The following is a 25,464-nucleotide window of genomic DNA, read 5'->3' on the forward strand; positions in this document are numbered from 1 at the left end:
GGCTACCATAGTGGGTCTAGGCAGATGCGGCCACGGCGTGGAGTCAATCACCTCTAAGCTCTCTTGCAGGCACTGTAACTAGGAGGAGTTGCCTCCCAGTTACATCTTGGGTGGAAGTCACTTCCATCTCCCTGGCTCAAAGCATGGCCACAGCTATTTAACCTATCCATGCAGCCAGTTAAAGGTTATAGATGTTTTTTATCTTCTTTTTTTTAGATAAGCCCCTTTAACATTTCATAAAATAAGGGCTTGGTGATGATGAACTCCTTTAGCTTGACCTTATCTGAGAAGCACTTTATCTGCCCTTCCATTCTAAATGAAAGCTTTGCTGGATACAGCAATCTGGGATGTAGGTCCTTGCCTTTCATGACTTGGAATACGTCTTTCCACGTATAATAAAATGACAGCAAACTCACAATTATTAACAACCACACCTAAAACAAAAACAAAAAGAAACTTAGCAAACAACTAAAACAGGAACAAATCACAGAAATGGAGATCACATGGAGGGTTAGCAACAGGGGAGTGGGAGGAGGAGAGAGGGGGAAAAGGTACAGAGAATAAGTAGCATAGATGGTAGGTAGAAAATAGACAGAGGGAGGGCAAGAATAGTATGGGAAATGTAGAAGCTAAAGAACTTATGACACATGGACATGAACTAAAGGGGGGAATGTGGGTGGGAGAGGGTGTGCAGGGTGGAGGGGAATGAAGGGGGGTAATGGGACAACTGTAATAGCATAATCAATAAAATATATTTTTAAAAAAGAAAAAAAATGACACATGGACAAAACCAAGGGGGAGGGTGGAAGCAAGGGAGGGAGGTGGGTTTGGCTGGGGCAGGGGGCCAGGCAGAAAATGCAGACAACTGTAATCGAACAACAATAAAGTAATTTTAAAAAATAAAATAAATAAATAAATAAATAAAAGGTTATAGATGTGACCTTAAATGACCTTAATTGAACTTAAATGACCTTAAATGGCCATGCCATGGATTAGTTGCAAAGCTGTTGCTGTACAAAACAGCTCTACATGTTCCTGTTCCATGTGTCCCTTCCCCCAACTCACACATGAGCGGGGAGGGGGGAAGACATCATATATGTCTTTCTAATATTTTCTAGACACCTTGAGTTCTGGACCCCATTCCAAATCCCTATTTGGAGCCCCTCTCTTGGCTGCACCCTGTATCAACCACATATACAAAAAAGAGTTAACTATGCGAGGTGAGGGACATGTTAATTATTTTTATCTTGGTAATCACTACACAATGAATGTGTATATCAAATCATCACATTGTACATCTTAAGTATATATAATTATATTTGTCAATAATTCCTCAATAAAGTTGAGGGAAACAAAAAACAAAGAGAAAGTCGGTTAGAAATCACATGCTTTGGCCCAATATTGAACAGTGGAAAGGACACTTGGCCTCATTCTGCTTAGTCATGTTACCTTGTTCAAATGAGTTACTCTTTTTGTGATCCAGTTCCTTCTGCTATCAAAGGGGAATTTCCCACCTCACTCCATTGTTGAGTGTATATAACATGGCTAGAGGTGGCTGTGCATCACTGCATAGCACCTTATACCAGCAGCAAGTCTCTTCTGGAGATATAAGGCATCTCACTGACTCAAATCTGCACATCATGGAGGTGTTCTTCTCTAGCAGCTAAGGCAGTCTCTGCTGCACAGACACATGAAGAGCAAGGAAGAACTCGCACCTCTGTTCTCATACTCATGATATTCATGTCCCACCTGAAATGTCTTGCTCCAGTCCCCTTTTCTCCCCCAGCCCTCGAGCTAAAACTGTAAACCATTGTAGATGCTTAATAAATGGTGGCTGAACATTCATTCCTGGCAGACGCTTTCTCCTGATTTATCTTAACCCCACATTCCTTTATCACTCGTACATCATCCTGTTCAGGTTCTTGCTGTTGCCAAGTAATCACTCTATTCTCAACTCTTATGTAATACATGATTTTTGTCTCAATTCAAAAACACTTAGATTGTTCTTTTGGATATAAGTAAGGGTCTGAAAGAAATGCTCTATAGATGTTCCCCCAAAATGGCATGAGATGCCTATGTGATTTAACCATATTAGCAAGTGCTCTTGGGATAATATGGAAATAGGCCACCTGGAGGGGATAGACCATGTTCTCAATGAATCTTCCCTTCTCCTGTCTGCCTGATTTTCAATTGTATTTTCACCATTCATTTCTCCACTCTACCCAAGAAAGCTTCTTTTCTATCCTCCCAGCCAAACCTATAGGGCTGCTATAGAACAACGTATTAACTATTTACTTAGTACCAAGCCCTGTTCTTTAAATGCATTACCTTGATTAATCATCATAACAATCCTCTGAAATTGGAATTATTATTTCCACTTTGCAGATGAAGAAACTGAAACAGAGTGCTTAAATAACATGCTAAAGGTCACATAGCCAGGTAGAGAGTGGGGATTTGAACGTGGGTGTGTCTGATCCCAAAGTTCAAGATATTAATCCAAAAATCACACACTGATAGAGAGCAAGAATAAGTCATAGCACATCTTTTTATGGATGTAAGTTGGAAATTCTCAAGCTAAATTCAGTTGTTGAGAACTCTGTAGTCTCACATGCACATACACACCCCACATTTTATTCATGAATGTAAAAGGCACCCAATCTTAAATCTTAAACTCTTGGCCTTTCTTCTTTCTTTTCTAGATCACTTGGCTATCTCCCTATCAACGTAATTCCACCTCAAGCTTTCAGAGGACTTAATGAGGTCATAAAAATGTAAGTAAGCTACTGCATATCAAAAGACATTCATAATTGGAATAATACATTTTTTCTCAGAGAAATCATATTTGAAAGGGGATAATTTTTCTAGGAGAGCAACTGTATTTGGGAAACCCCTAATACTTTATCTTTTTTAATACAAATAATATCTAGGGACCTTTAAAGAAAGGTATGGTTTTCAAGAGTCATTAAAATCTAGATAATTAACCTTGCTTCAATGAACTGAATGCATTTTGATTAAGTGATGATAAATTTCTCAAGTAGAAAAGATGAGAGATTCCACTCATAAAAATTCTCCTGCTAGAGCAGCTATTCCCTTGTGTCATATTTTTAGATAACACCCACATAGAAGAAAATGTGTCAGAAGTTTATTGTGCATGAGAAGATAATCTTTGTATCTAAAATATAATAAGCGCAAGACAAAAATACAATATTTATAGCCTTACTGATAAAAGGCATTTATCAAAGTGTAGAGCAGCCTAATAAGGCAGTGTGATCTCACTTTCATGTCAGATGTAACTTCAATCCTTTGCCCTGGGGCTCAGGTTCTGTGGCCTAAGACTCCATACACGAAGAGAGAACTCTCTCAGTACTCCAGGACTCCTGCATCCTCCTTAATGTCAGTCTGAGTCAAAGGAACGTAAGGGGACTTTTAGTTTCCAGAGAACATCTCTGATCTTAACAATCCACTGGGCTTTCAAAGCAGTTGTAGCTCCTACAGGAACCTCTGACTGCTCTTCAGGATATTAGCAAGCAATGAGCATAGGAAAAAAATAATTCCCTAAGAATTAGTGTATATTATAAGAAATTCACTGCAGGTTACAGAAATATCAGTCTGCTTAAACCTAATTCTTACTCTTCTTTTCTCAAGTTTAAATGTTGAGTTTTGGGAATTTTAAGACCTCCTGGTGAGAAGCAGCCACGGTTAAATGAACAAACCATTAGTGGGAATAGGATGAATCAGCCCAGGAACCAATCCATTACTGTGTTGTCACAAAAGACATCAACTGCCTTAGGCTCGGCCTTTCTGTGAGCTAAAGCTCTCATCAAGTCTGAAGCCTTCCGTGAATGTTAACCTTAAAAACGTGCAAATGGACAATTGGTGAATTTGAGACTTTTTTCTCAGCTGGCAGTAAATGGTAGCTTATGTTAGGGGTTTAGAATAACATTGACATTACCTACATGCTCAGGGGTGGTATATGGCAAAACTGTTTCCTTTACTTTGTGTCTTTTTAAAAAAATCAATTCATTCATTAATCCATTCATTCATTTATTCCCATTGTGCCAGGCATTATGATGCCACCAGGGTTCAGAAGTGAATGGGACATACTCCTTGTCCTCAGTTTGCTAAAAGAGTGGAAAAAAAAAACAGTCAAAGAAATAGAATCCAAGGAGGACACTATGTGCAGGAGTTGACAGCATTGCAATTGCCTCAGAACAGGATTTGGGGGAAGGGGATGTTATGAAACAATAAATTCAACCCAAATTAAAACCTCCCTAGAATAATGGAGTTGGGAACCCAGATAGCCTGATCCTGGTCCTGAAACTACCCTAAAAACACTAGATGCTAGAGGAGCAGCCACTATGGAAAACAGTAGAAGGGTTTTCAAAAAGTTAAAAATGGAACTGCCTTATGACCTACCGTTCCCATTTCTGGGTATACATCCAAATGCACCCCTATGTTACTGCAGCAATGCCAAGATATGGAAGCAACCCAAGTGCCTCTCAATAGACGAGAGGATTAAAAAGCTGTATAATACATTTACTCAGTAGAATACTACTTGGCCATAAAAAAGAATGAAAACTTACCATTTGTGACAGTGTGGATGGACCTGGAGGGTATTACGCTGAGTGAAATAAATCAGCCAGAGAGAGAGAAATACCATATGATTTCACTTATACGTGGAGTCTAAAGAATAAAATAAATGGACAAACAAAATTGAAACAGACTCAGAGACAAAGAATGGATTGATAGTTGAAAGAGGAAAGGAAGTTGGGGGACTGGGTGAAAAAAAGTGAAATGATTAACAAATACAAATTGGTAGTTATAAAATAGTCATGGGGATGTAAAGTACAGCATAAGAAATATAATTGATAATATTCCAATAACAATGTATGGTGCTGGGTGGGGGCAAACACTTGTAAAGTATATGATTGTCTAACCACTGTGTTGTACCCCTGAAACTAATACAAAATAATATTGAACATAAACTGCACGGAAAAAATTTTAAAGGAAATATATGGGTATAAATAAAATGTAGATGGAAGAAAAACACTAGGTGACTCTCTTCTTAGACATTCAAGTTTCAGAGCTGCAAAACAAGAGAATCTGAATACATTTTCTCAAAGGGACTGTCCACTTCTAATAATCTATGATGCTGTGTCATAATGAACAAGGAAGAAAAAAACAGGGGTTACTGAAATTTGCATTTCAACAGCACCTGGGGTGTAGGTGCCCATCAGTGCTCCTAAAGGGAGATGGTAGCACTGTGTGGCGTGAGGAGAGCTGAAGGCACCCATGTTCTTTTTCTAAAGGAACACACTGGAGCGCCCAGTTGTTGGGCCACGTGCACAACTCCTTATGATGCAGACACAGTCATTTATTTCATGTTTCTTCTTTTTTTTCCCTCTCTCTCTGCCCTAGTGAAATTTCTCAGAGTGATTCCCTGGAAAAGATAGAAGCTAATGCCTTTGACAACCTCCTCAATTTGTCTGAAATGTAAGCATCAGCTAACAGATCATTCACTGCTATACGCTATTACTCTCACTGGCTGAAGCCCACTCAGTTTTTGTATTGAAGCATCCAGTGCTAGGAATCCAAGAGGAAAAGACTACAGCAATTACCAGGTCTGGGCAGGCACTAATTTCTCTCACTGCAGTGGCCTCGAGGTTGCCATGGTGACAACTGCTTCTCCCTGAGAGTTGTATAAACTCTGAAACATCACAACACCAAGATGGAAATTAAAATTGACATTGTGGAGTCCTGCCAAGTAGCTCTTACCTTAAGGAAGGGAGGGTATGAAATACTTGGGCCAGTGGAAAAATTGGGAAAGGAGCTTGGAGATTATGAATTAGTTCATTGGGAACTGTTTGGACATATTCATTCATTCAGTAAATGGTTCTTGAACACCTATCACGTGAAAGCCCTGTATTGCACATGCATTTGTAGGGTTTGTTGTTGTTATTGTGATGTTTTAAAATTGATTCTTAAAAAGTATCCTTTCCAAATCATCCTCTTTCTCCAATTTACAAAAAGGATGGGAGAAGACTGGCTTAATTCACTTTTTAGTTGACAAACTTGTATCCCAAAGAAGTTAACTGACTTACCTGATGTCACACAGTAAGCAAGTCAGCTGGGACTGTAAATCAGGTCATGTAACTCCTAAACTGGACCTCTTACTGCTGCCTGGTTGGGCCCAAACCTGAGCTCTTACAAACTTCCCCTGCATAGGAGTTTGGAAAGTTAAGGGAAGGGGAAAATATGTTACCAACAAATAGTTTTTAAGTGCTTGTGCTTGGTACTTATTTTCTCTAGAAGGCTCGGAGAGGTAACGTGACCAATGCAGCACCTTAGGCAACGGCCGGGCTTGGATGCAAGCCCAGCCTGCCTTTCTTCAATGCTTGTGCATTTTCCACTATACCAGAAGACCTCACTGTGAATGGTCTAATTAGCAATTATCTGAAGAGAATTAATTGATCAGTATGATGATAGTGTAGCCAGGGAAGTGAGAATAACTCACCAAACAATTATGGGAAATCCAAAATAATAGGTATTTAAGTACTAAAGGTATAGTCTAAACTTGTCTGTGGGGTAGAACTTCGTGAGGTCCACATTACAACTGTAGAAGACAGTCCTATCCCAGACCTAGAAATTTGCAATTTAAACACACTTCCCAAGTGATGCTGATTCAACACAGCTTACATTGAGAACTACAAAAACAACATGAGGTAAACAAAGCTTCTCATGAGGCAAAGCAACATTTATCAACAGGAAGAAAAATGAAGTGCTCTAAGGGAAACTGCATAGACTTCCCAAGGAAGGCCCTGAGATTAGGGTGTTAGCTCTGCACAGGTCCTTTTCGCTTTGCTCACAGCTGGGTCCCCAGCATCCAAACAGTGTTCGGCGCATGCGGGAGCTCAATAAATGTTCGTTGAATGAATGAATGGTTAGATAAGTGGTTTAAGGTCAAACCCCAAAACATCCTTAAAAGATAAAAGTCCCTTCCATCACACCCACATATGGCCCACAATTGCTTGATTCCATTGTAAAAATAAGTACAACAAAATGTCACTCACCTTTAAACAATCAAAAGGACATACAAGATTAGGCACCAATGGTGGGTAAATATGGTAAAAAGGAATGCGCACTAGACCTGGACTCAGAAGAAAAGGGTTCACCTCCAAATTCTGCTATTTCTCAGACAAATCATTCAATTTCCTGACTTCATTAACTATGATAATAATTGTGAACATTGGTTGAAGCTTTATAGTGAACCACACACATTGATTCTTTTAAAATTCAGGGGTGTCAAACTCATTTTCACCGGGGGCCACACCGGCCCCGCAGTTGCCTTCAAAGGGCCGAATGTAACTTTAGGACTGCATAAATGTAACTGCTCCTTAACAGTTAAGTGAGAGCTCAGAGCCTGCTCCTTAACAGTTAAGTGAGAGCTCAGAGCTACCGCCAGGTAGAAACAAGGTGCCAGGCTGGATAAAATAAGGTGAAGGACTGGATTCGGCCCTCGGGCCTTGTGTTTGCCACCTGTGCTTTAAATCATTGACCACCCTATGAGGAAACTGTGATGTAAGTGATATATCCAAGGTCATACAATTAGTAAAACCAGGGTGTGAAAGCAAATTAACTCCAGAAACTACCCACCTAACCATATTTCCTCTACACAAGAGTAATTATTGTTTCCTCAGGTGGTTGTTCAATGGCATTTACTGGCCTTTTATTGAATCCAGAGTAGACAGGACACAGCAACTGTGGCCTCCTCTCAAGGGTCAAAATCACTGGTGGAACTAGGGAGAAGGACAGTAACACCACTGTGATGTTATGGCTCTACTTTTACAGTTTGCAAAGCCCTGCCTTGTACATTATCTCTACAAGTTCTATTATTACTTATCAACCTGTGAAGTACAAAGAGTGTGCATTATTATTCCAATATTACAGAAGGGAACACTAGCTCAGAGAAGTTAGGAGACTGCGCCTCATCACACAACAAACTATCTACAGAATGAACATAAAATTCCCAAAATCCAAGCCCCTGGACTCTGCCCTGCTGTTCCACAGATTGGGTGACCATCTGGATAACTGGTCAGTGTGGCTGCCAGTCTAATAAGAAGAGACACAGGGTTACCTGCAGGGGAGAGTAGCTAATTTGCTCATCTCTCCTAGGAGCAGAATCTCCCACCGCCCCAGTGTGTGGGCTCCACGGTGTGACAGGACCTACTTGGCCAGGAGCCCTGGATATTGATGCCTCCTGGAGGCAAAGAGGGGAGGAGGAGGTGGAACCAGGGTGAAGGGGAGTTGAACAGACTCCCAGCTATGATGCACCTGCCTTGGCAGAATACTGAGAGCAGAGCTTCCTGGAAATGGCCACTGGCTCACACCATGCTGTTTCCATCCCGGGGTCTCAGGAGCTCCTCTCAAGCACTTGATTTTATTGATGCTGTTTTCAGCCAGCAACCTCTGGTGACCATGCTGTCATGTGTGCCAAACAATACATATCTAGTAAACCGCTGCCTGTTTTCCCTTCTCTCTTTACAGACTGATCCAGAACACCAAAAACCTGGCATACATCGAGCCTGGAGCGTTTACGAATCTCCCCCGGTTAAAATACTTGTGAGGAATTTCCCTTTTTAAGCAATTGGGAAGGGGAAGGTGGGCATCTGATAGAAATCAGAACAATTCCAAGGTTGGAAAAAAAGTTTTTAACCATATACTTAGCATTATTTGCATTTCCGTCTTCAGTTCTCCGAGTTAATTTAGCATTTCTTGTCAGCCACTATGCTGACATACCTGTAAGTGGTTCTCAACACTGTCTGTGCCGAATCACTCTTTGCAGTCATTTTCAAATGGGCGGTGGGAAGGGGGCGAGGGGTCATGACACTTTAAAAGGGTGAATCAGAATCCCTAAGTCAAGGTGGTGATGTGGAAAGAGGATAGGCGAAAGTGGGAAAGGCAGTCCTGATTTGACCCCCGACCTCTGACTGAGAATTACTGATCTCCTTTATCTCATTTCTTCATTCATTCATAAGCGAAAACATTTTACGTATTGCTTTCAGGTAGGCACTGTGTCATATAAACTAAACCATTATTTTCTAATTCCCAGTAAGTCTGATGAAGTCCACTAGGTAGAATTGTCAGGTGAGCACCACTGTAGCCCTGCAGATTCACTGCTTTGCCAACAAAACCAAAATTCCTGAAATCTGATACAATCTATAAATATATCACTCTGGGTCTTCTCACATATCAAGTACTCACACAGAAAAATTTAAATCCCTCTGATATAGATGTCCTCTGTCTCTTCTTCCTGATAAGTTAAATTTCATAAAATCTCCAGAGGACACAAAATCTACAAAAAAAAAAAAAGGAAAGAGAGAAGAAGGACATTTTCTCTGGTGTTCAATGCCACCTGTGCGGTCTGGCTCTGGAGCCCCTAGGGGAGCTGCTGCTGGCAGTAGGGTGGCTCATTTGGCAGCTCCAGTGCTAGAGAACTCCAAACCCAGGTGTTTTGCTTTTCCAAACATTCAAGAGGTCTATAGCACACATAAACACCTCAGCATTAACCACTTTGGAAAAATATAAGGAAATGCTGGAACAGAAATTACTGACTACAGCCCCTTGCTATCTAAGAATCAGTGTCTTTATTAAATAGCGTTTTCACCTCCCCATTAAAAAAGTGACATCCCCTCAACCCCAGTACACACTGCAGTCTAAGCCCATGCTGCTACCACAAGCCACAGACAGGGTAAGGACTCAGTGTGATCTGGGGTAATGGGTCAGGAGGAGGACCAGAGAGAGCTGAACGAGAACCCAGGCTTCCCTTCATCGTCACCAAAATGCCAGGCGGTGCATATCAGTTGTCCAGAGTCCATGACTGGTGAATTTAAAACTTGGTTGGGGGGAATTCAGGTGCCAAGGCTCCCCTAAAGGAATCCCATTCTTGTATGATAAAATACCCTCCAATTTGACCTACCACTGCAGCCTCTCTCTTCTTTGAAGTTTAAGTAAAAGGTGGAGGGAAAAGGAGACTTGAGTAGCTCAGATAATCAAAGAATGTTTAATGATTTCAGTGAGATACAAGGAAGAACTTCCTGATATAATGTGAAAGTGCAAGTGATGTGATAGGTAAAAACAGGGTGGAAGTAAATATAAATGAAAAAGACCTGAAAGCTTGGTCTCAGCCCCTAGGCCTCTAAATAGGAATCATTAGTGCAACTTGTCCCACAGTGTCCTGGGCTTTTAAATTCTCACAGCCTTCCACAGCTAAAAGCATGACTGAAGTCAAACTCAATATTTTTAAATGTAATAGTATTTGCAAGATGCCTTTCTGTGTTTTTATCTTCATGCCTTAATAACAATGGCTTGTACTCATTCTCTGCACACATCCCCACCTTGCCCCCGAATCACAGGAGCATCTGTAACACTGGCATTCGAAAGCTTCCAGATGTTACAAAGATCTTCTCTTCTGAATTTAATTTCATTCTGTAAGTACCAGGCTGATTGCTATACATAACAGTTTTCTATTTGCAGCTAAAATTTGGAAAGTAAATATTTCTCATTTCATTCCTCAAGGGAAATTTGTGATAATGTACACATAACCACCATACCAGGAAATGCTTTTCAAGGGATGACTAATGAGTCCACAACACTGTGAGTAAACTCCCAGATTCATGTTCTGCCACAGAGCCCCCTGCTATTCTCATTTCTAGCAAAAGGCGATCTCTTTCTTGTCTTTTACCATGTCCCTCACTCTCGGGTGACATTCTTTTTGACCTCAAGTGCCAAAGGTGAGAGGAGTTGTGTGGAATCGAAGCTGGGTCATATGTTCACATGATAACCAAGCAACCCATTCCATTTCAAATTAATCAAATGGGCCCTGAGGATTTACAGAACCCGCATTTCCAATTGATGAAATTGTTCCATGCATCAGTGGAATGCTTTGAAGCTGCAAAGAGACAGCCTGAAGGGGAGTGCTTAAAAGAGAGCACAGAAATTTCAAGTTTCATCAGAGAAGAACTTGGAAAGATATTCTCCAAGTAGGTAGAGTAGTTGATCAATGGACCCTGCTCTCTTTCTTCTCCCTCTCTCTCTGATTTTTCACCCCCTGGATATCTTGGTTTGTGAAGCAACACCATCCATGCCCATTCCCTAAACCCCTTAATATTACATTTGAAAATAATATCTTCTTATTTGACCATCACTCATCAAGTTATTAGGCCCAAAGGCCCTGACCCTTTCATGCTCTTTCCTAAGGTCTTGCTATTCAAAGTATGGTCCATGGACCAGCATCATCAGTATCTTCTGAGGGCTGGTTACTCAGAAGATGGAAACTCTCAGGGCCATCCCAAACCTACTAACTCAGAATCTGCATTTTCCCAAGATCCCAAATGATTCATGTGCACATTAAAGTTTGAGTGGGCATTGTACTAAGGTAACACAAGTCATTCTCTTCACTGTACACCTGCCTGACTTCCTTCCCTCTGTGATCCTTGCCATCTTCACATAGGGTGCCTTCCTTTGACCCACCATTCAGAAGCAGCATCCTGGACACCACTTCTCATTTATTTCCAATGCCCTGGACCCATATTCAGCTCTGCTCTACACATCCATATCCCTCTCTCTCACTTTGTGGTTATAGCCCATGGCAGGACTGTAATGAGGCAATAAGTGAGCTTGCCCTTAGAGAGAGGGAGACGGACAGACAGAGAGAATGGATTGGATGACCCTGAAATAAAGTAGCTGTGAAGCGAGAGGACAGACAGTCTCAGGGGACTCTCTTTTATATCAGTGGATTCTAAAAATTGGTATCAATGGTACGCTGCAGTTGTATAGCAGTTTTACTTTGTGTAGGCATAATCCAACACATATAATTGTTATGCTACAAAGTTGTGGCCCCAGCTCAGTATTTCAATGAAAAGAATACAGAGCAAAGAAACAAAAATTTCAAAGTAAGTAAAATTTTTTACCTATAGTTCCTAAACACCTGGAAGGCAACTGTAGATCCTGGAAAAACCTCTCCACAGTCTTTCTACTCCCCCACTTCCCTCACACACCACAGCTCTTCTAGCTGTTTACAGTGTCTCTGACTCACTGTTACACGTGGATCTGCAACTACTCGTCTCCATCATGCCTCCTGTTAGAAACGGGTATCACAGAGAAAATACTGAGTGGAGGTGTACTGCATGTGTTAGGATTGGGTGTCTTCCCAATGTCTTTATTGAGAACACAAAAGACATATAAGATCCTTATTCTTGAGTAGCTCATAATCTCAATGGGGAAAAAACATGAAATAATAAAAGAATAATATAAGCCAGTAGATATTCACTGTTACAGTATGTGGTACACAGAAATAAGAAATCTTGGAGAAGTCCTCTTTGGCTAGAGAAATCAGAGGAGACTGCAGAGTAGAACTGAGACTTGACTCAGACCTCATAGACCCAACAACCTTTGTTAGTATTTAGATAGCATTTATTAAGTATCTGCACTGTTTTTAATTACTTAAAAAAACACATTTAAGTCTCACAGCAACCCTTTGAGGTAGGGACTATTACCCGCATTTTTAGATGCAGAAACGAAGGTACTGAGAGGTTAAATAATCCAAGTGAGGGGACAGCATGAGCAAAAGCATGGCTGTGGGAGGAGGAAAACGGGATGAGGCATACTCACTGGGAGTAAACATCCTGCTTAAGGAATGGGAAATACATTTAGATAAATATCTATACATAAAAAGGAGTAGAAAGGAGGTGGATTACAGAGGGTCTTGAATGCTGGGATAAGGGGTTAAAGGCTTAGAAGCAACCGAATAAAAGTAGTAAGAACACCTGGCTGGTGTGGCTCAGTGGACTGGGCGCCAGCCTACAAAGCAAAGGATCACTGGTCCGATTCCCAGTCAGGGCACATGCCTGGGTTATGGGCCAGGTCCCCAGTAGGGTGCGTGTAAGAGGCAACCATATGTTGATGTGTCCCTTCCTCCCTTCCCCTCTTTCTAAAAATAATAGTCTTTAAAAAAAGGTATTAAGAAGAAACCACCCAATAGAATAGCCTTTATTTGAAGATCACAAATAGCCATGACTTCCTTTGATTTTGACCTAAAAATAATCAGGAACTAATAGGTGAGGAGACATATGTATAATGATGGGAGTGGAGTGGAATAGGAATGAAAGGGCAGAAGACTTGGAGGAATACCCCCGTGGATTGTTATTTTCTTACTGACAAGCTCACAAGACTGGGCCACCCACCGAACTTCACAGAACAACCAAAGATTCCTTTTCACACATCACATTTCAGCATGTGTAAACAACAGCTACATAGTAGTTTTATTTTGGGACTATTGCGTTATGTTAGTAATGATTTTAAGATGAATAGTGCCTACCAGCAGGGTGTAATTGCCCCACCTCTGAAGTTAATGAGGGTTGTGCATCCTTCTCCCCCAAAGAGCCTGTGGGGGCATTGAGCTACATCCCCTCCTCACTCTCAACCCTGCATCTTCGAGGGGAGAGGTCAGTCATTTGTTTGGCACTTGTTCTCAGCTGAATGGGCCCTTTTGTAAGCAAAGAATCATGTGGAGCACCCTGCTGAATAAGGTTATTACAGTTAAAGAGGAAAGCCTGATTTTCTCACCTAATGAAGTTCTACTCCCTAATTATAAAAAAAAAAAAAAAGGCAAGCCTTCTCTCTTCGTGAGTAGTAGTTTTGAAGATTTTGTTTTTTGTGGAACCTTTCCTGCCCTCCCTGACCCAAATCTGTACCAGCTGTGAGCTTATTTAATGAAAACAAAACACTTCACTGGATGCCGGAGAAGCTGAGTGGGGCTAACGCTAAAACTACACATTACACTCCGGTGTCCCTTTATAGCCGTTTGGCCTTTCACTGAATCTCCTCAAGAGGCCACTTTGAAATGCCCTCCTGGGTAAGCAGGATTTGTTTGGCTGCACAGCCTTTAAAATATTCTAGATCACTGGTCATACCAATCTCAAAAAGTTGATAACCCTGATTCACATCTAAACTCCACAAAGAGAAGGAAAGGTCACAGCAAGTAATTCCCTAAAGCCCTTTAGAGAAAAGATGACCGGTGAAGATGACAAGATTTCAGGTTGTGCCTGTGACAAGCCACAGTAGAGAAAATACTTGGCATTGCAATAGAAAGCCTGGGTTCTGGTCCTGGCTCTGTGTGCAGCCAGCCTTAGTCAAGTCATATCACCTCATACCTCTGTCTCTGTCTGTCCAACAGGATTATTAATACCTTCTTGTGCAAATTCAATCACCATCTACGTCTACACTGCACCATCACAATTAAAAGCCAACATTCAGCAAGCCGGGCTGTTTTAGACCATCATGAAAACACTGCATCACATCATCTCATTCTAAATATTTTTATTTGAAATTTTAACTGATAATTGGAGTCTCTCTCCATGTCTTCCCACTGACAAATGGAAAGGACAGTACAATAAACTTCTCTATATACCTTACCTAGATTCACCTACTATTAAGAGCTTGCCCCACCTGCTCCATTTTTTTTATATGTCACTGCATACAACACATTTCCCTCTTGCCAAGCCATCCAAAGAAGTTTGTGGACATCATGATGCCACATACCTAAATACTTCAGCATGTATCTCCCCAAAACAGGGACATTCTACATAACTACAATGCCATTACACTTAAGAAAATCAACATGAATTTAATGGCGTTATCCAACCCACAGTCCATATTCAAATGAAAATGTCTTTTATAGTTTGTTAAACTCAGAATCTAATCAAAGCTTTTGCATTGCACTTTCACTGATATGTCCCTAGTCCTCCAAACCTCACCTCCCACCCTACCTCCAAGCTCTACACCCCTGCCTTCTTCTGTTCTGTATGACACTGAATCCTTTGAGGGGCCCAGGCCAATTGTCTGGCCTCATCTGACTATATTGTCATGACTAGATTCAGGTCAACATTTCTGCAAGAACACAACAAAGATGTTATGTCTCTCCCACTGCATCAAACCAGGAGGCACATCATGTCCCCCTGTGCCACCTCTTGGCCATTTAGTTAAGGTAGTTAGTGACTGACAGTCCCACAATCATAAGGGTACATATTTCGCTTTGTCATTACTAAGTAAATTGTGCTGGGATCATTTTGAGTTTGTGTGACTATGCCATGGCCAAAAACCTTTCATGCAATGGTTTCAGCATCTACTGATTATTCAGCTATTAGATATGGAATGACAAGATGGTAATTTTAAAGTATGCCGTTCCTCTACATTTATTAGCCAGCACTCTTCTGTAAAAAAGAGGTTTCTTTTTCCTTCCTTTTATCTCTCACTCTCTTTTGCTTTCTCTTTTTAAATATGGAATGTGGATTTTTAAAAAAATTTTATTCAATACATTATAATCCATTGTTGTCAGCATTTCTTGAATATCTGTCATCTTTTTACTATTACATATGACAAAGTCATCTAAGTTGACAAGGACTTGACTGAGGCAGAAGGAAACACAAGAATTCAACTGCTGTTGAAAAGCAGGAGGCACCACCAAATCATAGAGAGATCTCCTGCCATAGAGGCTGCAAACCCCACAGAAATAGGGGAGTTCTGATGAACACTCAGAACTAGTGTCCTGGCAGCAGATAGTAGTGACCGGTGACAATTATCCATAAAACCACTGCCAGGGTAGCCACTAGAGAAATGTTTTTATGCATGAGGAATTATTCAAATATAAAAGGACTTCAACCAAGTACCACATGAAGAAGACCGTGGGGAATTTAGGATCTCCCTTCTTTGAGATTGTGTTTGTATAGTTGTTTGATTAAAATTTGCTTATAGATATAGCACCATGGGGCATATATTCTAAAATAGTATGCTTTGCCCTTCAAAAATGGGGGCCACTTTTTGAGACCCTGAGAGGCTGTAAACATAAATTAAGCTTTCTTCTTTGAAATCACCCAAAACTAGGTGTCTACATAATCCAAGAGAGAACTATGGCAGAATATTAATATCACCCCAGAAATGCTTTCACAGCCCCATGAATATTTGGAGTTTTTTACAAGGCAGCGTTCAGAATGAAAGTGTCATCTGTGGTTAAGTTCTAAAATCTGAATATTATTTTGAATAAAAAGGTGCCATTCTCTCTGTTTGAATCACAGTTACTGACATTTGAATAGAGAACCCAGACAATGCTTTAAAGTAAAGTGCAACTGTTATAATAGAGGAGAGGAGGGGGAAATTCATTTCTGTGCCTGTGACAGCATCCTCAAGGCAAAGGAGGCCCTTCCAACACCATGAGGTTTTGGGAAAAAAGTTATCTGAAGTGACTCTCCAGATGTTTTAAAGGGCATAAAGCATTGTACGGGCCTGACAACATGAGGTCTCCCACTTGCATTTGTAATTTCTCTGGACTAAGGAAGCCAGTCTTTTAATCAAAACAATGCAGTGCGTTCTATTGTGTGAGTCTGGTAAGAACGGAGATGCAGAGCAGCTGCTGAAAAGGAAACAATGAGCCATATTCTTTGGAAAACTGGCACACACAGGACTCAAGCTATTAAAAAAAAAAGACATGAACAATGTCCAAATGCAAAAATGTCAATGATGCCAACCCAGACTGAAGGTGGCTGAGGGCTTTCAGAGAGTGAGTACATTTGGGGCAGCCCTGGCCACTGAACCGACCTGCTCCACCTGGGAACAGAACGACCCTACCCCTGTGGAGTTCGTTTAAACAGGTGGCTGCATTTCATGAAAATTCTGTACAGAACATAGAAAGGGAGACTGTTTACCCCATTCTGGTCAGGAAGCTGGAGGCCACTGCCAAATACAAGAGTAATAGGAGGAACATATTACGTATTTACTGTGTTCCAGAACCTGTTTCTAAGTCTTCAACATGTTTACTGTTTTAATCCTCACAATAGCCTTGCGGTCAATACTATTATTATCACCCCTATTTTCAGATTAGGAAATTGAGACGCAGAGTGATTAAGTAGCTTCTCCAAAGTAAATTCAGCTCATAAGCTTGCAGACTTAACTTTGAGGTGGTATTAAGAACATTGTACAAAAAAAGTACAAAGTCCTAATATGTATCAAAACTAGGATCATCAGGGCAGCACCTAGCAGTGCTGGGAAATGGCATCCAGACAACTGCTGTGCCAAAATCAAAGTAGGGGCTACTTTTCCTTGATCCACTACACATGCAGCTTTCTCACTTGCAAGGCAGAGGAAGCAATAAGAAGACTAGACTCAACTCAGTTCTGGCCAACAGATTACCCGACGTGCACTGTGGAAATGATGAGAACTGCATCAGCCTATGACATACCCTAGGGCAAGGGGTCCCAAAGTGGCACACCCAAGGCTCACTGGGAAAGCTTGCTAAAAAGCACATGTTCCTGGATGCCATTACCAGAGTGTGATTCTGAAGGTCTGTGGAGCCCCTGGCCAGTAGGTCTGAGTCTGCATTTTTGGCAAGCATCCAGGTGACTCTGATTCAGTAGATGGAAGAGAATGCTTTGATGAAGCCTAGCCTAGACTCTAAGAAATCCAGTCTCAAAGAGGTTCAGAGAAAAGACAGGTATGATTCTGTTAACGAATAGAGATTGCTCTAAATGACAAGATACTGCCAAAGAATAATATTCTAAGTATAAAATGAAAAATACAATTCCCATGCAACTCAGTGCTAAAGAGGCCAGAAGGTTGTTTATAATTATATAAGACAACAAGTATAAACCAATTATGTATCCCCTCAGATGGTACAATACAAATGGAGAAGGAAAACTATTGAAAAAAATGGCATACAATAATCAACTACAGAATATAGTTAAGAGCTGGCAAGTGAAGTTCAAATTCAGAAGACTCCCGGAACAAACCACACGGGAATGGGGGGAGCCGGGGAAGGCTCTTCCTCCCATGGCCGGACTCAGCTCCTGCTCTACCCGGCCTGACGACGGAGCTCCTGCGAGGCAGCAGGCATTATGAGAGGCCTGAGGGTTTCATGGAATGAATTAAACATGTTCCCCTGCCCTCTTTGAACTCAATCTAATAAGGAGACTTTACAAAGTATTTCATTACCTCTGTGCTTTCTGAATTTCAGTGTTCAAATACCATGCTTCAACATGAGCCCCACTTCTATTTATTTACATGCTGGTTTGTCTCAGGTGTGCTCTGGGTTGATGGAAAGAAGCCACACACACAAAAAAAGTACATAAGTATTACACACATGTACACTACACACATACATAAATTCCGAGATAAAATTCCACAGTTGTTTTATTAAACAAAGATTAGGGGAACCAGTCAGCTAACAGCCATATGGAGTGAGAGCAGGTGGAGAATGTGCCTAAACTGTTTCACAAGTCACGTTCCCCAAACCATTCCTGACATGGCCACGCAGCTGCCAGCAACCTCGGGAAGGGAAGCTAGGGTCCTGCCAGACACAGGAGTTAAATTATTTTACCACAGCTCTTTCTCACTTGAGCCTTACATCCTTGTTCATGAAGAATTTACACAAATATTTCTATGTAAGACTGGCTCTCAAATGCATTTGACTATAATTTATATTAAGAAATTCACCTTCCATAGACCCACTTATTCATCCAATTCATTTAACATATACTGACGGTCATCATCCCAGATGCCAGTCACTGTTCCAGATGCAGAGGATTCTGCAACAAACAGAACAGTTTACATTCTACTGGAGGAGGTAGACAATGAACAAGTATAATATAATCATGGGTCAGACGATGCTAAAGCAACAGAAGGAAAAATCAGAGAAGGGAGCTAGGGAATGCTGAGATGCTGGGGGACAGGAGGCTGGTAGTTTAAACAGAGCAGCCAAGAAAGGTTACGCTGTGAATCAAACACAGCCCTGCAGGAAGAAGGAGAGGGGGTCACCTCAGGGAAGAAAAGTAAAAACCACCAGCAAAACTGATGAGCAAGAAGTAGCTACAGACAAAGTGTGTTCTGGTCCCATTTTTGCCACCTGTTGGCTTTAGACAAGTCACTTTACTCTCTGATCCTATTTCCTTCTTTGCAAAATGAAGGCGTGCTGCTTGATTCTCTCCAAAGTCCTTTCTGGTTCCAGCATTTCCCAGCATCTGTGTTCTAAGAAGCCTCTGATGTCTTATTCTGGGTAGACATGTATGCATATGTATATGTGTATATATGTACATATGTATATATACTTATGTGTATATAACATGCAAAATTATGGAAAAATTCATAAACAGTACTGTCCTAATTACATGCAATATGCTAATATTTTCCATTCTGTTCTAATCACTTCTATTTTGTTTTTTTAAATGCTGACTGCACCCAACTAAATTGATTTCATTATCCACTAATGGGTCTTAAAGAACTGTTTGCAGATATTGAAATCTTCTTGGTTGTGAAGCCAGATATGACATCACCAAAGCCACATACTCATTCAAGAAAAAGGATAGGTAACTCCGCACGGGAGCCTTCCTTCCTCTGCCCTCAGCTTTCAGCATCCTAGAACACCGCCCAAATGCCCACAGTCCTGCACAACCAGAGACAAGACTTGCTGGTTAGCTCTGTCTTCAAATCCCAGTTCTGCCCCTGCTTTCTTTGACCTTAAGCAAGCTACACAAGAACAGTGAGGCTTGAGTTACTTATCAGGATAGTAAGGAAATGATGATGAAGATTAAATCACAAAATATATGTAGAATGGCTGGTTAAGTATCTGATACTTAACAAACACTTAAAATTGATGGTGGTTGGAGGTAATAATGGTGGAGGTGGAGGAAAACTGGAGCAAAAAGAATAGCTTTATTTTACCAGATTCTAACATTTAGAATCTAAAATGTTAGAGAAACAAAGATAGACATTATGAATACCAGCAATTATCTTAGTAATAAATGTCACATGAGGAAGAATGTGTAATTCCAAACTGTTTCTTTCTATCCTAAACCCTCTCTCTTCCCTCTTCAGCAAACTATATGAAAACGGATTTGAAGAAATACAAAGTCATGCATTCAATGGGACAACGCTGATTGCCCTGTAAGTATGCTTATTTCTGAGCTCATGAATACAAATGAAATACTGCTCTGGCTACCAGATTACATTCAATTTTCAGCAACTAACTCAGGACAAAAATACACTTTCAAGTGGCTAGTCCTCCATGTTTCATGCATGTTACTAGGCAACTGGTCGGCTGGAGATACCAGAGCACCCAGATTTCAAAGATAGATGCAGCCTGCATACACTGAAGTTGACAGTTCACTGAAATATTCGACACCCTACTTTAGGCTCTGCCATCTCACGGTCTCCCTCTCTAGGCCCCTTGCACAGGTGGAGGGTGCATTAGAGGCAGCATGATTTTAGCAAAGGAAGTCTTCCCATTGGCCCCACTGCAGAGAAATTGGGTAACACCATTTAGCAGCTACTCAGCCACAACAGACCAACTCAGAGTCCCATCTCCCTGCTGCCTGAGTGGTGGGGGCCTGGGGGGGGGGGGGGGGGATTGGACAGAAGGAACAGGAAATAGGTTGCTTATTTTCCACGGAGTGAAGGAACCTTGAATTTTCACCACACCCTACTCAAGTCCCCAGTGTTAACAGCTTTTAAATCAAGAGGAGCATCCCAACCAACTGATTCCTTCATTACTCTCAACCTCTCTATTTGTATGGCTCCATTTGTACAAGAGTGGTTCATTCACAAGGCATGCAGGGCGAGGACTGTTTGAACCCTAACAGGTATGAGGTGAAGTGATGATCACACTACCACTCTCTGTCATAAAAACTAAGAGTACATGAAAACCTCAACTAAAGTCAAAATTAAGGAAAATAAGTAAAAAGAATTTTATGATAAATAGATCATATAAACTATGGTCTACACCAGTATATCTCAAACTTTAACACACATAAGGATAACGTGAATTCTTAAAACACAGATTCCTCAGCCCTGCCCTCAGAGACTTTGATTCAATGGGCCTAAGATAGAGATTTTAACAAGCTCCCAGGAGATGCTGATGTTGCCAGTCTGAAGTTGAAAAGCATAAGTCTATCTAATACTCTCATACTATATATTTATTTTAACTATAGATATCAACCAAAGACCCTATTATATTGATACCATGCTATATAGTTTGGTAGCTAAGAGAACAGATCTCTAATCTCACTATTTATCAGCTATCTTGGAGAAGCTACATAACCTATCTAAGCTACAGTGTTCTCATTCATAAAATAGAGCCACTAATAGGCTTGTTTTGAGGATAACCCCCCAAAATAAAAAGGTCTATTTTTGCATCCTCTATACTTAATACAGTACCTGGCACAGAGTAGGTGCTCATTTATTATTTAGTACATTACATAGTTAATTAACTATGAATGAATAAATAATAATATAATAATATTATATTTTTATGCTTTTAGTATAGGTCTGGCACATTCTAAGCACTCTAGAAACAGTAGCTTTTTAAAAGTTGTCCTTCCTATCATGGAGTAAATTTTCTGTCATTTTCTTGCTGACTTGAATTTAATGAAGGGTTCGCTCTAGCCAACTGAATCTGTTTCTGACAAATTTAAATCAGAGGCATATCCTCTCCTGGCACAGTCCTCTCAGATGCCTCATTCCATTATTCACTCAACAAGTGTCTGCCAAGCAACAGCTGTGTTTAAGGGACCATGCTGTATTTTGAGAGAAAATGAACATGAATAAGCCCTGGTGTTTGGCCCACAAGAGCTGACAGCCTAGGAAGAACCATCTCCAAATGGTATGTAAACTGTACACCAAGGAGTAACCAAAACAGAAGACAGGAAGAAGAAAATCAGAGAAAGCCTTGTGACAGGGGCAGGCCTTGAGCTGGGCCTGACTTAGCCATGCAAAGACAGAAGGAAAATGCACTCCAGGTAGAGGACAACAGAAAGAATGGCCCAGGGAGGAAGCCTGAGATACATTCATAGACCAGCAAATAGTACCTTCTAGAAAGTTCTAGTTATAGGATAGGGACAAAGCAAGAAGTGTCTTAGGTGTCAGAATAAAGAATTAGGACTCTCTTCTGTAGAAAATGAGAAGTTCTGGGAAGGGAAGTATGAGAGAGGTGCTTAGAGAAGAGTCGTCTTTCAGCAGGAAGGACAGAAGGTTGGAAAGGGCAGTTCAGAGCTAGAGACACAGACATCAGGATTATCTGAATAGAGGGGCAGCTGAAGTCCTCTGTGACTGAGGTCACCTGGACAAGGGGGAAAAATAGGAGGACTGAATATAAAATTGAGGGAAAACAAGGCACGGGGAAGAGAAGCCAAGCAAAAGCAAACAGGTGGAAGGAAAACCAGCAGAGGACATCCTTTGGGAGGTCAGAAAGACAGGACTGCAGGAGGAAGGGCCTGGGCCAGCAGTGTCTCAGCTGCTTCAGAGAAACCAAAATGTGTGTGGGCTTCAAAAAGTACAATTAGTCAAGATTCTGTGTCCTCCACCCTTTGTTGGGAGAAAGTGGAAACCAAGAACACAAACCAATTTCACTCATTTACTCAGTCAGTACATATTATATTAAGCATCACCAATTGATTAAGCATCACCAATACATTAAGTGCTGGGTCGCAATGGTAGAGTAGAAACAGTCCCTGCCCTCATGAAGTTTCTGTTCTAGAATAAAAGACAGACAAAAAGTAAATTCTTGCAGGTAGTGATATATGGGGTCCAGCACAAATAACACCCCTTTTTATGAGCTGGTAATCTATACCAAATCTTTTATCACAAAATCATAAGCATGTCATTCTGTAACATAACAAGTCCACACTCAAGCACACCACATGGCATTTTAGGTGACATGTTCAAATTGCTGTCCATCTCATGCAGTACATTCACGTACCCCACCAACCACACTCAATGGCGTTACTTCAGCCAGACCCTGTATACTATGAAGAAAACTTATCACTGAGACCTGTGAGAATACAGAGGGACAACTGACTATAGGATAGGTCATAGCCCCAACAAGAATAAGACATTTAGGCTGAGCCTAAAAGATGACAGGGAGTCCACCATGGCAATAATGAAGAGAAGTGTTTCAGAAAGAAGCAACAGCGTGGGCAAAGGTCCTGAGTTGGGGTTGGAGGAAGAAGTTTATAAGCTCCAGGAATTAAGAGGAGGCCAGTGTACTGGAGGGCCGTCAGCAAGGGGAAGACTGGTGTGAGACAGACCTGGGGATGGAGCAGGAGCGCATCATGCAGAACAGAAAGGCCATGGAAAGGAGTCCAAATTGTCTTCTAAGAACAAGAAGACCCATTGAAGGGTGTAAACACAGAAGGAAGAGGAGTTTTCAAGATTGTCAAGCAAAATTTTCAAAATCTACATTCAGCCCAGCACCTAACACCTTCCTCATAAATAAGCCTGTCCAAAGTTGTTCAGAACAATGGCACCAAAGCTCAGCCAAGTTCTCAAACACACTACTTACTAAGGCAGGACAGGGTGGTGAGGAGCAGCACTGGAAGTTGTCCTCAGACACCTCCAGGGGTCTGAGAGTCAGTTCCCATCGTTCTCAGAGCACCCCAGTTGGAAAGCTTTGGGTGGCATTTGGTGGTTCTCCCATGGTGCTTCAAAAGGTCATCCTGCCTGTGCTTCTTACCCCCAGAGGATCACGTCACCTGGGAAAGTTCCCAAAAATGACACTCCCAAAAAAATGTGGCAGACAAATTTGATTTATTTTTGACCAAGTTGCACAATGCAGAGTCATCAGTATACCAAAAGATCCAGGTTTTAATATAACATGCAAAGTACTGTCATGAAATTTGAAAAATTAATTTGACCTGGCCGACATGAGGATTATCTGTTCACGGAGCCCAGTTTCAAAGATTTGTGACCATAACTGAACATAATTAAAACAAACCAAATCAGGAAGAAGAGCCATGGAAGCTCAGGAAGAAAAAATTCTTTTGATTTAGATTTTAAACAGCGATTGTCTCTGACAGCCTCATCCTTTTGAAAATGGAAATACACCCAGAGCATGAGACAATGTGAGACTGACAGGTGCATTTTGATTAAAGGGCTGAGGGATTTCAAGGAGAACGCTTAGTAGAAGCATGTGGAAAAGTTACCCAGAGAGGGAAATGCAGGGGCTTCTGCAGTTTTTAAATGGCAGGTGTGCTATGGAGACGTGCAGAAAGATGCTGGAGAAGATGTAATACCACTAGGTGAGCCCAGTAATTACCTAGGCACCCTGCAAGGGAGGGGGCCTGGGTCTCGGTGTGTCGGTTTGCCATGTAATGCTGTAACATGATGCAGAAGAATCACGTTGCCATGTGCAAAATCATACCAATAATGGACGTGTACTGTGCCCAGTGTCCACAGTTTGCAGAAGGATCTCTGAGTCACCACCCTTCTCTTATAAAAAGAAAGTGCTGAAAAGAAGACTGGCAAGTCTGCACCCAGGGACTCCTCTCCCGGCTCCCTTGTCCACCCAGAGAAGAGCCTGTGTTTGGAGATGCCAGCATCCGGGCCCAGGCAGGAGGCAATTCTGCAGGGCCAGCCTGAGCTGTTCCTGAGCAGTTCACCCTGAGCTACTTTGAGTCAAAGGGAACAGAAGCCCCCAGGTAGCCACTGCCTTAGCAGCTTTGGGCTCCTGCCACCGGCTTAAGGGCCATGGCCCTAAACCCTTTTGTTTCCATAACATGTACACCTGGTGATCATCACACACACAGCACAGAACAGCAGGGCACTCAGGTTATGGGACAATTTTCTGCACAGCCTGTACTTCCCTTTCTCACCCACGTAGAAACGCATATTTGGGGGGAAAAAAAGAGTGCAATTAGCATGATGAAAGGAGTAACTTTGAATGAACCCTACTTTCTTAAGTACAGTATTTGCAAACCTCAGTATATCACTAGTAAATTCTGAGACCTCCAAGGTCAGGACAGCTGAGAGCCTTGATACAGGGCAGGCTGCACATCTACCCTTCAGCCTTGAACACTGGAGCAGCGTTTTCATCATCACCCAGCTGCCTGATAGTAATCATCCATAACTCCAGGACAGGGGGTGAGTACTTTTAGTTGTAGGACCAAGAGTTCCATCGAGTAGGGGGTGTCACAGAGGAAAGGTGGGGCCAAACACACACTCACCATTTCACAATTTTGCCAAACACTAGCATGTCTTTTTCCACTTTACCTACAGTCCCACCTCATGCCCTCTCAGCCTGAGCACCACGCACAGGCTGATCCGAACCTGAGTGCACACAGCTATGACTGGTTACACAGGCGGTGCAAACTCTACTAAGGACACTGTCCTTCCCCACAGGGACCTGAAGGGAAATGGCCGCCTGAAGAAGATACACAATGGAGCCTTCCAGGGGGCCACGGGGCCTGCCATCTTGTGAGTACAGTAGTGCTGCCTCCTCTCCCCTCGCAGAGCACACTGCCCAGTGCACCCCAACAGGCCTGCTTAGGGGTGTCCAGCCACAACACCCCCAGCCTGTGTTGTGGGGCATCAGCCTCTAGGGCTGCTGTAACCAAGTACCACACACTGGGTGTCTTAAACAACGAAAATGAA

The 25,464-nt window shown here is 41.7% G+C and overlaps 1 protein-coding gene across 1 annotated transcript in view; it reads left to right on the plus strand.

Annotated features, from left to right (window-relative positions):
* The window catches only part of LHCGR (luteinizing hormone/choriogonadotropin receptor), a 53,808-nt gene that overhangs the window by 18,693 nt on the left and 9,651 nt on the right, over positions 1 to 25,464 (plus strand). The window contains exons 2-8 of the mRNA XM_045828468.1: positions 2,700 to 2,771; positions 5,419 to 5,493; positions 8,545 to 8,619; positions 10,413 to 10,487; positions 10,576 to 10,653; positions 19,918 to 19,986; positions 25,213 to 25,287. Of these exons, the coding sequence (XP_045684424.1) occupies positions 2,700 to 2,771; positions 5,419 to 5,493; positions 8,545 to 8,619; positions 10,413 to 10,487; positions 10,576 to 10,653; positions 19,918 to 19,986; positions 25,213 to 25,287 (519 nt within the window). The remainder of the gene's footprint in view (positions 1 to 2,699; positions 2,772 to 5,418; positions 5,494 to 8,544; positions 8,620 to 10,412; positions 10,488 to 10,575; positions 10,654 to 19,917; positions 19,987 to 25,212; positions 25,288 to 25,464) is intronic.

The sequence above is a fragment of the Phyllostomus hastatus genome, unplaced genomic scaffold (genome assembly GCF_019186645.2).
Source record: "Phyllostomus hastatus isolate PE091 unplaced genomic scaffold, TTU_PhHast_1.1 phas_scaffold_78, whole genome shotgun sequence".
Classification (NCBI taxonomy): Eukaryota; Metazoa; Chordata; class Mammalia; order Chiroptera; family Phyllostomidae; genus Phyllostomus; species Phyllostomus hastatus.